Source organism: Odocoileus virginianus, chromosome 18 (assembly GCF_023699985.2).
Source record: "Odocoileus virginianus isolate 20LAN1187 ecotype Illinois chromosome 18, Ovbor_1.2, whole genome shotgun sequence".
Lineage (NCBI taxonomy): Eukaryota > Metazoa > Chordata > Mammalia > Artiodactyla > Cervidae > Odocoileus > Odocoileus virginianus.
In genome coordinates, this window is record NC_069691.1 from 21371022 (window position 1) to 21387818 (window position 16797).

Consider the following 16797-nt stretch of genomic DNA (forward strand, 5'->3'; position numbering starts at 1 on the left):
AGCCTCAGTCTCTTCATCACTAAAATGGGATCAGTTATACTTACCTTACCCTATGGGATGATGCCTTTAATCAAATCATACGAAATAGGCACTATGAAAGGTTATAAAATACAAAGTACCGTACAAATCCAAAGTTGTTGCTGTTTAGGGACTACCTTGGTAATCCAGTGGTTAAGACTCCATGCCCCCAACGCAAGGGGCTCAGGTTTGGTCCCTAGTCAGGGAACTAGATCTCACATGCCACAACGAGAGATCTCTCACGTAGCAACAAAGATCCCACACACTTCCACTAAAATCCAGAGCAGTCAGATAAATTAAAAAAAAAAAAAGTAGTTGCTATTTAACAGCTTTAGAAAATGTTGTCGGTAACTAACAGATGTAATATTTCAACTTCATGTCCCATAGCATTTGAGGTATATGTAGAGGGCAGGGATGTTAAATGGAACATTCTTTTAAAGGTAGAACGTTATGAGACTGACAAACCACTTTTATAACTGGAACAAACCGTGTCTGCCATTCAGTAATACTTGGAAATCCATCATCAATTTGACTTATATCCAGCATCAATAAATCACACAAAGTGAACCCTGTGCAGCCCAAAGAGTAAACAAAACTAAACACTGTGGATCACCTGCCTTTTTGGCAAGACAAAATGAAAATTCTGGTTACTTCAACTGAAATAAAGCCTTTGGTCTCTGACTGGTTTGGTTATTTTTGGAATCTTTTATGGAATATTAACTTTAATTGCTCTAATTCTGCAGGAAGCCACACTGGAAGTGCAAGGAAATATAAGTGATTAAAAAGCACAAGTGAGGGGGAAAAAAGTAACTACATATTTTGCCCCAACTTTCTTAAGCTAATGTATCAACTATAACTCTTCAAAAATGCGGGATCCCCAGTTGCTATTCTTGCCCCAATTCTAACATGACTACATTTAACATGCTTCATCCAGTGATGTTAGCAGATTCTTTTATTTCTGTTATTTTACCAGGGGTCAACATAAGTGAAGCAATGATATAGGAAAGTAACTTTTTAAATCAGTGGCAGACTTTAAAATTTTCTGATGCAACAGTGAGAGAAAAATATGAAGCTTGCTGACCCACTAAGAAATTAAGCTCTAACCTAAGCTCCAGATCATACATAACCAATTGAATTAGTAAACCACAGACATAAAAATAAAACTTGATGTAGTATTTAAAATACACTAGTTTTTAGACTTCCCAGGCTCACACAACACATTTTCTTAGACGAGGTCTTTATAAGAGACACCAACCTTAAGTGACACAAAAGAATTTTTAAGTTCCAATTAGTTTTGTGTCCTTTGTTGATATTATTTTGCTTTTTCTGACCAACAATAATGAATAACCCACAAGCACTAATGAATAACTAACTCCCTTTGTCTCCAAGGACAGCAGAGCCCAACAAGAAATGTCAGAGGCCCCAAAGTAAAATAAAAAACCTTTACAATGAAAATCTTTCCAATTATATAGTCCTAGGGGTACTGCGAACTGTATTTAAATAGTTGTGTCAAACACACTTATAGTGAGGATCATAAAATCAATTTCCCAGATGCTTTGAAAAATGCATTTCTCCCAGTCTAATTACAGTCTCTAACTGTTGAGAAGAAAGCAGGGAGAAACACCACTCTCGGCACACTGTTACTGGGATTCTATACTTACCAATTATAAGAGGGTCAGAAAGTTGCCAGCTGCAGAATGTCCTCCACACTCAGTGACAAAGATCAATATAAAAATTATTATTTCAACACATTAAAATTTACATTTTAATTACAGAAAGCAATCATTTTTAAAACAAATTTCTATATCTTAGAAATACAGAGCTAAAGGTAAATTTCTCTTAGTTGTAGTACAGAGAAAATAAAGATATACCCATGTTCCTGAGAACCAGTGTTCTCACTGACAGCTTTGCAATGAGGAAGTGTGAGGAAGAACTCTGTAATGTTATATTTTAACTGGAACTCATTACCTTGTTCTGGTGTATTTCCTCACTCTGGCTATAGAAAGGGCCTACAAGCAATGATATCCCAGAGCCAATAAGAACACCCTTTAATCCAGTTTCCCAAATATCATTTCCCACTAAAGGGAACCTTAACTTTTGGGGGAAATAGTTGATTCCAGGTCTGGGGCAGGGAAGTACAAGTGATGCTAGAATATTTTGTGTCTCAAAGTAAGGAAGAACTTAATGGGAACATGTCAAAAGGACATAATAACTGACCTGAAGGGGCTTCCATCGGTCAAATCTGGGACAGTTTGACCATCAGAAAAAATAGTGATGGTAATGAGTTATAGCACAGTGAATTTTTTAAAAGAATAAATGAATCTGCAATGACATTAAAAGAGAAGGGAGAGAAGCTCTCCTTTCCAGAAGAAGACCAGCTAATAAACATAGAAGGAATAATAAAATCAGAAAGTAACCTTTACGCAATCAGCAACATAATACCTGATTCAGACAAAGATCATCAATAAATCCTATGAAAGGTTATTAAAGATATTCACACACGATTATTTGTTAATTTTGAAAAGTGTCCTTTACAACGTAGAGATCTAGTGACACCACCTTAGACAGACAACCAAGAGCAGCATTACAAATACTAGGACAAACGAACATTTAGTGCTTCCTGGTATAACACAATGGGTGGTACACAAATCACCTCTGTAGTGTTCTTGCCAAAAATGTTTAACCTGAACCCAATTATGACAAAATGACTGCACTGATCAGGTTGTGAGACAAGACAGCTGACCTGAACTTTTAAAAACTATTAACACATTTTTGTCATGAAAAACACAAAAAAGTCAGGGAGAGTAGGTCATTCTAGATTAAAGGACACCAAAGAAACATAACAACCAAACATAACCCAAATGCAGTGAATGATCTTTTATTAGATCCTAGATGTTTTTTTAAATGGCTACAAATAGTAACTCCATGGCTGATTCATGTCAATGTATGACAAAACCCACTGAAATGTTGTGAAGTAATTAGCCTCCAACTAATAAAAATAATTGAAAAAATAAAATAAAATAAAATGGGAATACCAAAAATAAATAAATAAATGGCTACAAATAACACTGGATTATAAGGGGGGGAAATAATACCTTATATTATAAATCATGATTAAGTAAAATAAAATACATAATGAATTTGAATGTGAACTATATTTTAAGACATAACTGTTTATAAGTAATACTGTTGTATCAAAGTTAAATTTCTTGGTTATCATTAATGTATTTTAGGTATATAGCATGAGAGATACCTGCTTAGGAATTTGGGGGTAAAGGGTCACAAGGTCAGCAACTTACTTCCAAGTATTTCAGTTTACTTTAGAGATAAAGATGGCAAATGCCAAAAAGTAAAATACAATAGAAGGTAATACAAAATGAAATTTTAAAAAAATCCAACTTTTAAAGAAAACTATTCAGGAATGAAGAATAAGTTTTATTTAAGAGATTAGTTACCTACAAGTGGAAGTAGTTGAATGCAGCTTCTGGAAAAGCCAATGAAAGGAGGTAGATTCCAAGGGAGTAGAACCTTTTGTCTTTTCTGACAAAAACAGTTATGATCATGGGCCTGTCTTCCTTGAGTTTGTAACCATTAACAGCAGTCACCCACCCTTAACTGCTCTCTCTGTGAGAAAAATGAACTCCTGTGACACAGGTTCCCAAATGCTCCCAGTGCATGGAATTCTTAGTGTCTCAGTAAATTTTTCATGGTGCCCCTAGGCCAAAAGGAACATCTAACAGTTCTGTTTATTAAGTAGTTAGGTGTCAATAACTTAATAGTATTTATGTACTAATAAGTTATTATCTGTTTGAAAAAAATAACAAATTTTTTAAATCATTTTTATTTCATTTTTAAATAACCACAATTATTAATGGGATGGACATTTCAATCATGCCTTTTATACTTCTCAAATCTTGGAATCAGATTGGACATCACCACCTTCACCTCTTATTCCACACTGATTTTCATTTAGCACTTGCTTTTGTTATTGTGGTAAAATATATGTAACATAAAATGTCCCATTTTAACCATTTTTAAGTGTACAGTTTAGTGGCTTTAACTATATTCACACTGTTGTACAAGCATCACCAACACCCATCTCCAGAACTTTTTCAACTTTCCAAACTGAAACCCTGTACCCATTAATTAATAACTCCTCATTCTCTCCTTCCCTAATTCACAGTAACCACTACTTTCTGTCTCTATGAATTTAATTATTGTAGGAACCTCATAGAAGAAGAATCATACAATATTTGTCCTTCTCTGTCAGGCATATTTCTTTAGCATAATGTCAAGGTTTATCCATACTATAGCATATGTCATATTTCCTTCCATTTGAAGACTGAAAAATATTCCATTGTATAATATGACTATATATGCTGCAGTCCATAGGGTCGCAAAGAGTCAGACATGACTGAGAGATTAAACTGAACTGATAGATATGACACATTTTGTTTACCCATTCATTTACAATGATGGACACCTGGGTTACTTCTACCTTTGGCTATTGTGAAAAATGTTGCTCTGAACATGGATATACAAACTACTTGCTTTTCTTAGTCACAATTACCAATTATGTAGTTTCTCAAAGTTACAATATCATCAAAAAGAACACACCGTAATCTAATATTGAAACTGTGAACCTCCTCAAACTAGCAGTTTGCCTGCAGGGATGTCACATATCCGATGTTTCCTTCAAAATTTAAAATATTTCATAGCTCTCTCCGAGTCTTCTGTGGCACCCCAGAGCACTTGGCACACCATTCGGGAACCACACTCTATGATGTTAAACCCATGGTTATTTGAGTTTTCATAGGAACAGAACTCAATCCTTAAGTAACATAAACATTACAATCAAATTTATATTTCTCCTGAGGTTCCCACTGGAAATTTTTGAGTCTTCAAGTCAGATGTTTGTCTGTATGAAAATCCCTAGGTAACTTACTCTATTGGCAATATATAGAAAGATATATAGATATACCTCCTATTGGTTCTGTGTCTGAGAAACTCTAATACACCCACAGAGTCACAAGTTCTTTGGCACTTATCCTTCTGGATCATGATATTGTCAATAGTGCATGGGAAAGCAGTGGCAAAATCAGGGAGAGATGTCAGTCTCAAGCTTATCACATCAACCCCGAGGTTAAATCCTTCCACAGATTACCAGTGCCCTCAAGATAGATCCAAACTCCTTAGTATGTCACTCATGACCCTTCACCTGGTTACTGCTTATTCTTTTCCAGCCTCATCTCTTACCCAGGTCTCCACACCTCCCCTCAAAGTGAAACCAGATAGAAGTCCATGAAATGGACTATGGTCTCTCCCCTCCAGGGTTTTAGCATGCTTTCCTCTCTACCCAGAGCAAATTCCAGATAGTCCCTGCCCCTTCACAGGCATGTGCATGAACACGCACACACACACACACACACACACACACACAAACACACACAGAGGACATACTCTTCTGTGATTGTAAAGTTAGCCCCTCATTCTTTAGGTATCTGTCTAGATACCCTACTCTTCTCCCATATCCACCTATCAAGCTCAGACTGGGAACCCCTTCAAATGTTGCCCTCTCACCCTGAGTGTATGTCTACCAGAATCTCAACCATGCTTTATTTTAACTGTTCATTTATTTTTCTGAATTCTCAACTCCCTAAGAGCCAGAACTATGTTTTACTGGCTCTCACATCCCTAAAACTCAATTAAGAAGGCCTTCTTATCTCTCCTTGCTATTATCTGGAATTCTGCTTCCAGCTGTGTATCTTCTCCTTTCTCCCTTGCCTTTCACTTCTCTTCTTTCCTCAGTTATTTGTAAAGCCTCCTCAGACAACCACTTTGCTTTCTTGTATTTGTTTTTCTCTGAGATGGTTTTGGTCACTGCCCCCTGTGCAATGTTATGAACCTCCGTCCATAGTTCTTCAGACACTCTGTCCGCCAAATCTAATCCTTTGAACCTATTCATCACTTCTACTGTATAGTGATAAGTGATTTGATTTAGGTGATACCTGAATGGCCTAGCAGTTTTCCCTACTTTCTTGACTTTAAGTCTGGATTTTGCAGTAATGAGTTCACGATCTAATCACAGTCAGCTCTAAAGGAAATAAACCCTAAATATTCATTCGAAGGACTTATGCTGAAGCTGAAGCTACAATACTTTGACCACCAGGTACAAAAAGCCAACTTATTAGAAAAGACCCTGATGCTGGGAAAGACTGAAGGCAAAAGGAGAAGGGGGCGCCAGAGGATGAGATGGTTACACAGCATCACCAACTCAACGGACATGAATTTGAGCAAACCCTGGAAGACAGCGGAGGACAGAGGAGCCCGGCATGCTGCAGTCCATGGGGTCTCAAAGAGTCAGACACAACTTAGCGACTGAACGGCAACAAACCCCCAAAACAGCAGCTCACCCATTACATATGCTTAATAATTATTTGTAGGACAAATGACTGGATGAAGTCCAAACAGTTCCACATCACCATTCTCAGTTATTGGCTTAGTTTAGAAACTGTCAACCAAGATTTGAAAGGGACACAATCAGCCACTCCTGGTAACATACAGACCACTAGTGGTATCCAACCTGTAAGGTGAGGGAGAATAATAATTCAGTTGTCCTCAACTCCTTACTCTTGTCCATGCACGCCCTAAACATGCAGATCCAGAAAAGGCACTGTAAGCTTGGAAGCTAAGCAAGGAGCCAGAAAATCAGAAAGAAGAGAATCAGGAAGCAGTGCTAATTTTTACATGAGTCCCATGATGAACTGACCCTGAGAGTTTGTTATTCCTTAAGTAGCTGAAGCACTTTTTTATAAACTATGATTATAATTATAAACATTTCTAGTCACTATCAAAGTAATATTCCCAAACTCCTTATTGCCTGGCAAGGCTTAAGTTACTTATTTTTTTTCTAGACTTTAATTCCTTTGTCAGTTATCCAACAATAGCATACAACTCAGGACTGTTGTGAGGAATAACTGAGACTATGTATTGGAAAGCACTTAACATAATGCCTAACACTTGCTAAGTTATTATATAATAAGTACAAGTTATTAATATTATCACCACGATTTCCTGCAAGTCAGGATTTCAAACACAAATATATATAAAAGCAAGCTATAGTTCACTAGTCAAGCATGAGCTTAAAGATTGTACTGGGCCTCAACCCCTGAAAATACAAACACATGAGCCTGACATTAAGAAACTTAGCTTGCCATGTCATGAACACAGCACTCTGACAATGACAGAGCTATTTTGGATGCAGCCCCCAGGGAAAATTTTCCTGTACTTACACTAGATAGCAGTTAGCTCTGAGAAATAAAACAATTCAAAACAAACCTAGACCAAAATAAAGAAGTAAAACAGAAAATAAAAAAGTTACACATATGTTTAGGGTTTTTCTAATCTACCCATTTATATCAACTTCTCCATACTGAGAAATACACAGACACTTAAACAAACAACTTTTGGGTTACCTGCCTGATATAAATCATTATTCATCATAATTGGCGAAGTTATGAGATAACTAGGTGAATAGCCACTTACTTGCAAGGCTGCTAGTAATTTTATTTGGTGGTATAAACACTTGGAGGAGGAAATGGAAATCCACTCCAGTATTCTTTCTTGGAAAATCCCATGGACAGAGGAGCCTGGCAGGCTACAGTCCATAGGGTTGGGAAGAGTAAGACATGACTGAGAATGCACACACATAAACACACTGAGTATAGGCATTTAAAACTGAATGGTAAAAAGAAAAGAAAAACTAAATGGTAAAAATACCTAGAGGAATATATAATCATGCTATTCTATATAACAAAGCTATGTTTTACATAGGATACATGCTCCTTTTTCTAGCCCAGATACACATATCATTAGCAATACAACCTCATTAACTCAACACCAGTTTCTAGACAGAGCGAGTCATTCAAATAATTTGGTGTTCTCCAACAATTATTCTTAATTCAAAATCTAAGGTTAAAAAAAAAAAAGATAATTCAAAGCCTACTGAATTGGAAGCATTCTCTCTGCCCTCATTTCTCTCAAATTGGCAAGTTTTTCTAGTTTTCCACAAGCACAAAAATACATCTTTTCATTATATTCTTCTAGCTGCTTTCTCTATTGTCACTAGCTATGTTATAAAGATTATAGGTTTTGCTCTTAGAATAGTTTTTTATCATTTTATGTACTTGTTTCTCATTTTATTGGATATTAAAATTTCTCACTTTAAATCCTTTTCCTTCCAAACATCATCTTTATTCTAGCATCCAACTAACATCATAAAGACAGCTGCAGTCACCCATCTCCTCCATGGTCTGCAGAATCCAGATCCTGGTAAGACAAGATAGAGCTCTGTGCATCCAGAGGGCAGGATCTTCCTAAACATGCTCTTGTTTTCCTCTGTGACACTTATGCTACTTCCCTGTTTCCAATCTCATCTTCAACCCTGTTTCACAGTCCATGAAACAATACATTTACCACTGTGGTGCCCTCGTCCTCACACAAATGTACACATCTACATCCTTTCCTAGGAAGCTACATATCATTATGAGACTTTGACCCTGACACTGAATCATGTATTTTTCCATAGGATTTGCTTGCAGAGCAGAGACGAGGAAGAGAAAAACAACAGTGTCCACTTTTAAAAGATCCCAGAAAGACAATCCTACCTTTCCCAGAATTTGGAGGAAAGGGGCTTCCAAACTCCTGCTGCTTTGGCTTTAATGTGTGTGGCCCTGACACGCCTCCAGCCTGGGTGACCTGGAAACGTGGCTTCCCACTGGTGAGCACTTGTCTCCTGGGGCTCAAGGCAGGCAGATGGATGGGGCTCTCATTCATGTTGCTCTGAGGAGCCATCCCTCCTCCTGAGGGCATCTTGAGATGGAGGCTGTCAGCAAGGCTTCCAATGGCAGAGCTTGCTGTGCTGCCACAGGATGAGGGGCCAGGAGTCCCCGAATGGGCTTGGATGGGAGGGATGTGTTGGCCACTGACCATCCCAGGCCCCTGTGGGGTTCCTGATGTCCGGTGGAGATTCATGCCGCATGACCTTCCATTCATTCTGAAAAAACCTGTAGCCAGGTTGGTCAAATATCCAATGACACTAATGATTCCTTTCAGGCAAAGTCCAATAAGTTATCCATGGTGTGGTTTATTAGCCTGTTTAAAAAAATAAATGCAGGCATTTTTAAAAGTAAAAAGGAAAATAAGTAACAATGAGTTTTCAACCTGTGTAGCATTCATATCAGGAAGCACTCAGCAAAACGGTCTTTTATGTAGAACATGCTTATCGAATACATGGTTCATTGGCAGGCACTCTCCCCTCCTGCATTCATGGTAGACATGGATTATGGATCACTGCATTGTTTCGTTTTGTTTGCCACTGAACCATTCTCAATACAGTGCTCTTGGCAACTATAACCAATCTACTGGTGCCAGCTTGCAAAATGAAACTTACTTTGCTCCATAGAGGATCTGTCTGTAATAGTTCAGATTTGCTACGGTGCATCCTGGGAAACCCAAATGCATCACCTTCATGAGCTATTAGACTACTGCTCAAAGGTTCCAGTAAACAAACAGAAAGATGATATAACCTCTAAAATGAGACAGTGAGGACATTCACAGGCAATTTTTTCATGGTCCCTAGATTAACAAAAGAGTTTTAAAAATAGGCATGGGAATTTCATAAAGGTTTCATTATATCCATATATCTAAATATTTACAGCAGCATTAGAGTCTTAGTTCTATATTGATCCTGAGTTATGGGGATGAAAATATAATCAACATCACAATACTCTCACCTTTCAGCAAGATCCTAGAAAAGGATAAGGCTGTGTGAAATGCTTTACAGAGAGCATAAGGACAAAACAACCCTTCTCAAGGTGAGTATGTTCACCATGTACCACGCACGGTAAACTGACAGTAATTCCACGAAGCTTCCATCTGCCATCCTACCACCCCCTTTCTCAAGTGGCAGAGGGAGAACCAAAAGTAATGATGTGGCCACAGGACATCATCATCCATCTGTGTGTCAGTATTCCCTGGTTACAAATCATTAAGAAAGGCTTTTTCCTCCCTTGATCTATAGTTCCCCAAAGTGTATGTCATGCCATGACTAAGGACTAAGTGCCACTACTACAAATAAATGACAGACTCAGTCACAATTTTAATTCTTTTTAGTAAACATAACAGTCATGGAAAGAAGCCAACGGTGGACAAACAAGAAATACAGACTGGGTGCAAAGTAGTAATGGCCAGATATCCTCAACTGTGTGAGTCCTCCTTTTTTCTATGATCTATTCAATGTCTTAGATGAACATTTCCAACTCAACTCCCAAAAGAATGTTCCATAAGTCATCGAGCACAGGATATCAAACCATGGTAAATTTTTATAAGGAGGTTTTCTTTTTTCTTTATCATTTTAGAAAATCAGAAATACAGGCATCCCTTGCTTTTCAAAAGTTCACTTTATGCCATTTCACTTTCAGAAGACTTATCTAAGTAACTGTTTTTAGTAACCAAAAGAAATTTGAGGAGGGATTTTCACTCTTGAGAAAAAAAAAATGAAAAACAAAAACATCATTCAGCATTTGTTCTGCAGGGGGCTATTACAGAGGCTGTCCTCATCCCAAGCAGTGAGATTGGCACCATCAAGCTCCTCAATTTTTTTGTACATCCCTTAGCAACATGTATCCTAAGGTAATTGCTTCTTAACTTTATGCCATTTCAGCTGATGAAAGATTTCCTATGACCACTCTACTTTCAGATAGCAGAGGAAATCTGTAGTATTTAATTTTCAAGCCAAGCACTCACTGTGCCTTCTGCAAAGCTTACTGTATATGTCCATGTATTGAGGAACTTCTAAGGTTACCAACAATATAAATCTAGAATGCTTTCTTTAACTTCATCAAGTCTCCATTCTACTAATAATTCTATCAGTCTGCCACATTTAATACTGACATGCCATCTAGTCCTCAGAAACAATCCTAGGTCTCATTCCTATCTTTCCCTCCACTACAGTAGCCAAGAAGAGACAAATAAATGCAATGCAGATTATTCAAACCTGCATCATTTAAGCTTGTTTATGAAACAATAAGAAATAACCCTTTATCAGACTGATTGTAAGATTTTTTTTTTTTTTAATGCTGGAAAAATCCCAATGCCTTTTCTGCTGCACCCATTTAGAAGAACTCAAGTGTATTACCAACCGGTCTGTTGATTCATTGGTTGATTGTGGGCAAGAGTCACTTAATGTCTCTGTGCTTTGCCAGATGATATTGGCCATCTATTCTCCACTCATTGATAAAATCGTGTTTTCTGAAGCACTTTGAACCCTGCACAAGAAAGCACTTATTCAGCACCAATCAAAAAAAAAAAAAGGCAAAATAAATATATTGTATTGGCAATTTGTTGAAAATGAAGAATTATACAACATGACTGGAAATATGAGTCACTAAGACCATGGTCCAAGTGACAAGTGTCTGCAGATTTGCAGACTGTGCCCATTTCCAGGTTTTTAAAAATAAAGGAGTTGGTTCTGGCAGTAAGATCATATACAAGCAGGAATTCTCATCAAAAATCTGGATAAAAACATGTAAGTAAGTACTAGATCATTAAGAAGGTGAGTTTGTAAAAGGAAAAATAATTAAAGCACTAAGAACTTAGTTATAAGAACTCAAACTTGCTTGAATATTTATTTTATTTTTATTTTTTATAAATCACACTCCTGTTTTAAATAGCTTTAGAGTGAAAGTAAAAACAACAACAAAAAATGTACTTAAATTTTATTACTAAAAAAGCAACAGCCAGAAAGTAAAGTGATTAATACCATAAAGAAAAACCAATAAGTCAATGTTGTGTGAGCTGAGAAAAACCAGCCTCAAGACAAAAATAAAATACACTGTGTGAAAAATATGCCAAATAATCCAGCTTTCACATTAATTATACAAGCAGATTTTTCAAACATTAGATACCAGAACTTAAAAATCAATTTGTTTTTTCACATTATATAGTATTTTATGTACTTTTTGGCTAGGTCATATGATCATGTGTAATTTTGAGCCTACTTGGTAACAAAAAATGAATAAATAACTAACTTGTAAGAAAGCCCCATCCTCACTGAGTCAGAGTGAACAGCGTTCCCAACGAGAATTTAGGAGACCCGAGTTTTACTTGTGGCAAACCATTTATAACTTCTCTGGACAGTTTTTCATCCACAAAAGATGAAGAATTTGGTGATAATCACTCAAAATTTTGTCTTTTCGGCTAATTAAGAAAAGGAAGGTTATAGAAAGTACTCATTAACTATAATGAAGGATAAATGTGTAGTTTTTTAAAACATGTTTGTTTTTGGCTGTGCTGGGTGTTGGTTATTGCTCGAGCTTTCTCTAGTTGCGGTGAGTGGGGGCTTCTCATTGTGGTGGCTTCTCTGCAGAGCAGGGCCTCTAGGTCTCATGGGCTTCAGTAGTTGCAGCTCTCAGGCTCTGGATCATGGGCCAGTAGTTGTTGCCCACAGGCTTAGTTACCCTGAGGCATGTGGGATCTTCCCAGACCAGGGATCAAACCCACGTCCACTGCATTGGCAAGCAAATTCTTTACCCTGAGTTACCAGGGAAGCCCAAATATGTAGATTTTATGTCTGCAACACTTAAATCAAAGGGACTGGGTGGATATGAAAGCAAAAAAAGAACAGCACTCTCTACCAACTCCATCAAAACAAAAGCTGATAGGAGGCTTTCACATCAGCAGTGTGCTGAAAGAAAACATTCACCCTGAAAAATGAACATCTGAGTTAAAATTTCCTATACTGTGCCAGAAAGTAAAATCACAACTAATCACTATCAAAACCTGACTGGTGGGATTCCACTGGAACAGCGTTTTTCTTTTTAAAAATTTACGTTCTCCAGCATTACTTTCTCTTCTGTCCTCCATTCAATGACTAACCCAGGCATCATCAGAAAAAAAAAAGTAGAAACAGAAAAAGCAAGGAACATCCAGAAGGATAAATTTGGTGTACTTTGGATATGACATATTAACACATGTAGATTTTTAATACTCCATTGGTTAAAACAATGAAAATGTTTATTCATTCTGCTATGAGTCAACACAAGTTAATAAATCTTTCCTTTCGACCACATTAAAACTCTTAAAACACACTGTTGTAAGTCAGGTCAGAGAGGAAATTACTTAACTCCTAAGGAAACCAAGGCACAAAATCATTTAATGATAATTTCAATAGATTTCTAGAAAAGCTATGACTTTAATCAAAGTACAAGATCATACTTCTACCTTCTACCCAACACTCGAGGTGCTATGCCTTGTAGGTTAAAAGATTAAAGAAAGCAATGTTAACTCATCTCTTCAAGAAAATTCCAAAAACATGAGTTCCATAATGTCTATTTACATCCAAAAGCCCTTTCTTACTTAATATTATTAATAGACTCATCTAGAGTCATAATTCATCTGATGAGCCAGTTAATTATTAATTTTCATACATCATTTCATTTCCTTAGGCTACATTTAGCCTTTGTTACATTTTCCATTCCTTTTATGCCACAAGCATTTCTTACCCTGAACAGAAAAACTGATAATGAGACACAAAACACTGGTCAGCAAACAAATCGCCCCTGGGCTGACTTCTTATATATACATATAAACCATCTAAAATAGAGCTTTTATTGATTCTTTTTACTTTTCCCCTTTGGGTTAATGATTGTATAATTTCATTAACGTTGCCTTTTCAACATCACTGCCTTGATCACTAATAGGCACATGCTATTCCCATGGGTTTCTCTAGTTACAGCTTTGTAGGCAGAAGAATATAGAAATGAAAAGCCTATTGATAGATAATATAAGTTATTCTCATGCACGGCTGCAGTGTAGAGCACATTTTGCAATTCAATCAAGGACAGATAGAGCTGAATGTTCTTAGATCCCAGGAGTTCATTTTAATAAGCAGAATGTACCTTGTCCTAACACAGGTGACTGACTCCTCAGAAAAGATTGTATAAACAAAAACCAATCGTGTAAGTCATTTTATTGGCAACAATATAAACACAGCTATATTAGATGTCACCAATAAATCAAAATTACTCTTGTCTGCAATTTTAACAACAGAAAAGTGCAAACATGTGCCTGTGAAGCTGGAGGATATTATAGAGGAAATGCACTGGATGTGTACAATATCATTTCTCTAAATTGAAAGTATATTAAGTAACCAGCACAAAGTATAGCTGATCATTTCTGTGGTTTCATAACTTTATACAGTGAGACTGACAGACTTTACAACAGAAGTCACACAAAAACAGGGCTGGAATAATTTCATGTCGTTAGGATGTGGAGTGAAAACTCAAGGAGGTTACACCTGGTAGTTCGTACATATAGATCACATGGCCACTGGGGCACTCCCAAGGTCTAATATAGGTAATTTAAGAATATTAACATATTTATTTTGAATACTAAGATGTTTAGCTATTACTCAAGCAATATAGTCACCATTAAAATAAAATTAAAGATGTTTAGCTTTGCGTTACACCATACTTCAATTAAAAGTATGAAGACAAATCAGTGTTCCCTTCAGAAATTCAAAAACATTCTACCAAAGACCAATCAGTAAAGACAATATAATGAACTTATGGATCCCATTTAATAGAATTCTTGACATTGTTTTATCTATGATTCCAACTCTTTGCTACTGAATTAGAGATACACATTTTAACTTTTTATATAAAATTTTCTAAAAAATAAAAATAATCTTCCCCTAAGTTTACGGAGTAAAATATCTGGCAGTGCCTTTTTAATCAAATAAGTGGCTATGATACTAAAACTGTGGATAGTAAATATGAACAGCATACTGAAGGAAAAAAAAAAGGAAGGGAAAGGGAGAAGAGGAACAGAAAGGAGGAGAGGGGAGGGGAGGGGAAAGCAGAAGGGAAAAAAAATGACCAAATCCAATGCAGGAATTTATTCTGTAGTTAGTTAATCCTAACTTAAAAATCAGAAGCAGCTTTGAGAACCTTCCAAACAATGCTAGTGATTATAAATTTCTAGAAGAAGTTCAGACCTTCAGGAAAATACTGCTGGAGGACAATATTAGAAGTTCAATAACATTTCTTAGAATCTACTTTTTACACTTCAGTGCATCTATGCAACTCTTATATCCCCCTAACTTACTAAATGTCACTACTTTTAGTAGTGATTACCTACAAGTGTTTCATCGACTTTGCCTCAGTCATGAACTCACCAAGTACAGCAAGTTCTAGAAAAACATGACCCTACCAAAAGAAGCAAAATAGAGGGGGATAGTTAGGGATTCCCTTAGTCAGCTGCAAAAAAAAAAAAAAAAAAAACACACACACACAAAATGGAAACAAATTTGAAATGAAAAGGATTTTTGAGACAAACATAGGTAAATTCAGAAAGACACCATGCCCTGGCCAAGGCATTGGCCCAAGTTGAATACAGGCTGTAAGTTCAGATCTATGTTTAACAAAGTGTTGTTTCTAAAGTACTGTTTTTCAAATTGGTCAAAATCCACTGGTGAGCCCTTGAAATCAATTATTTAATGGAGAAACATTTTTTAATGAAATAGAACTGACTAGAATTAAACAGAAGCTATCAATGTGCATCAAATATATTATATTAATATATATAAATATTTTCTGGTGGGTTACAGACAAAAAAACACATAAAAGCTACTGTTACAAAAGCATTGAGACTATCTGCCAGCCCAGGTACCTACCAAGAAAATCTGTAGAAACAGAATTAAACAGCCAAAGTAAAACAGATCCCATAATATAGCTGTAATAAAGAGAAAATCTAAATGTTTGACATTTTTAGCTTTATGAAAACTAAGGATTAAATAACACAAAGCTATATTCCTACCAGGGCTTCTCTGGTGGCTCAGAGGGTAAAGAATTTGCCTGCAATGCAAGAGAACCCACTTCAACCCCGGGGTCGGGAAGAGCCCCTGGAGAAGGGACTGGCTACCCACTCTAGTATTCTTGCCCGGAGAATTCCATAAACAGAGGAGCCTAGCAGGCTACAGTCCATGGGGTCACAAAGAGTCAGACATGACTGAGCAATGAACACGCACACTCCTACCACTGTTATCTTTCACTTTGCCTTTTATTTAGTATCAATTGATCAAATGTGCTCTACAAATACCAATTAACCAACTGACTGACAGAATCAGAGATCAAGATGACTGACAATTTTATATCTTCCTTGTTGCAAGGGGTAGATGACCTTCCCTGAAATAAAACTTCAGTTTTACAATGTGAAGGGGGGGGCGGTGGTGAAGTTTAAATTAACTGTCCTCGAGAACTGAGTTTTTTTGAAATGTGTTCTTAATATGAGTTAACATCAGATCCTATGAGAAGGAATTTGAAATGGAAAAATGAACACATTCCCAATGATGTCACCACTGAATTAATTACCTGAATTGCAAAAAGTGAACACCACATGGCCATGGTTTGAGACACAAAGGCTTCTTCAGAAATATAAAAGAAAAGTAACTGGCTGGAGATTTTTCTTTAAAAAAGAAAAATCCATTTTCACACAAGGAGATACATAGGTTGTAAAATATGGCAAATTAAAGTGCATTCTTGGTCACCTAGTGTACATAAATAATTACTCAGCCATGTGAATAGCTTTTGCAAAGCTAAAGCTCACAGTTCTTTCAAAACAGTAATAAACATCTATCTATGGAAGATTCTAGAAATAAACTTAATTTAGCACTCATTAAACAAAATATTCAAGTATATTAAATTATCCCTATCACAAGTA

At 36.6% G+C, this 16797-nt stretch overlaps 1 protein-coding gene across 5 annotated transcripts in view; it reads right to left on the reverse strand.

Annotated features, from left to right (window-relative positions):
- Positions 1-16797, reverse strand: part of GLIS3 (GLIS family zinc finger 3) — a 540750-nt gene that overhangs the window by 454710 nt on the left and 69243 nt on the right. For 3 of the 5 annotated variants that reach the window (XM_070480424.1, XM_070480425.1, XM_070480423.1), the window contains exon 2: positions 8685-9171. The exons of the other annotated variants lie outside the window; for them this stretch is intronic. In XM_070480424.1, the coding sequence (XP_070336525.1) occupies positions 8685-9072 (388 nt within the window). In that variant the 5' untranslated portion in view covers positions 9073-9171. The remainder of the gene's footprint in view (positions 1-8684; positions 9172-16797) is intronic. 5 annotated transcript variants of the gene reach the window in all.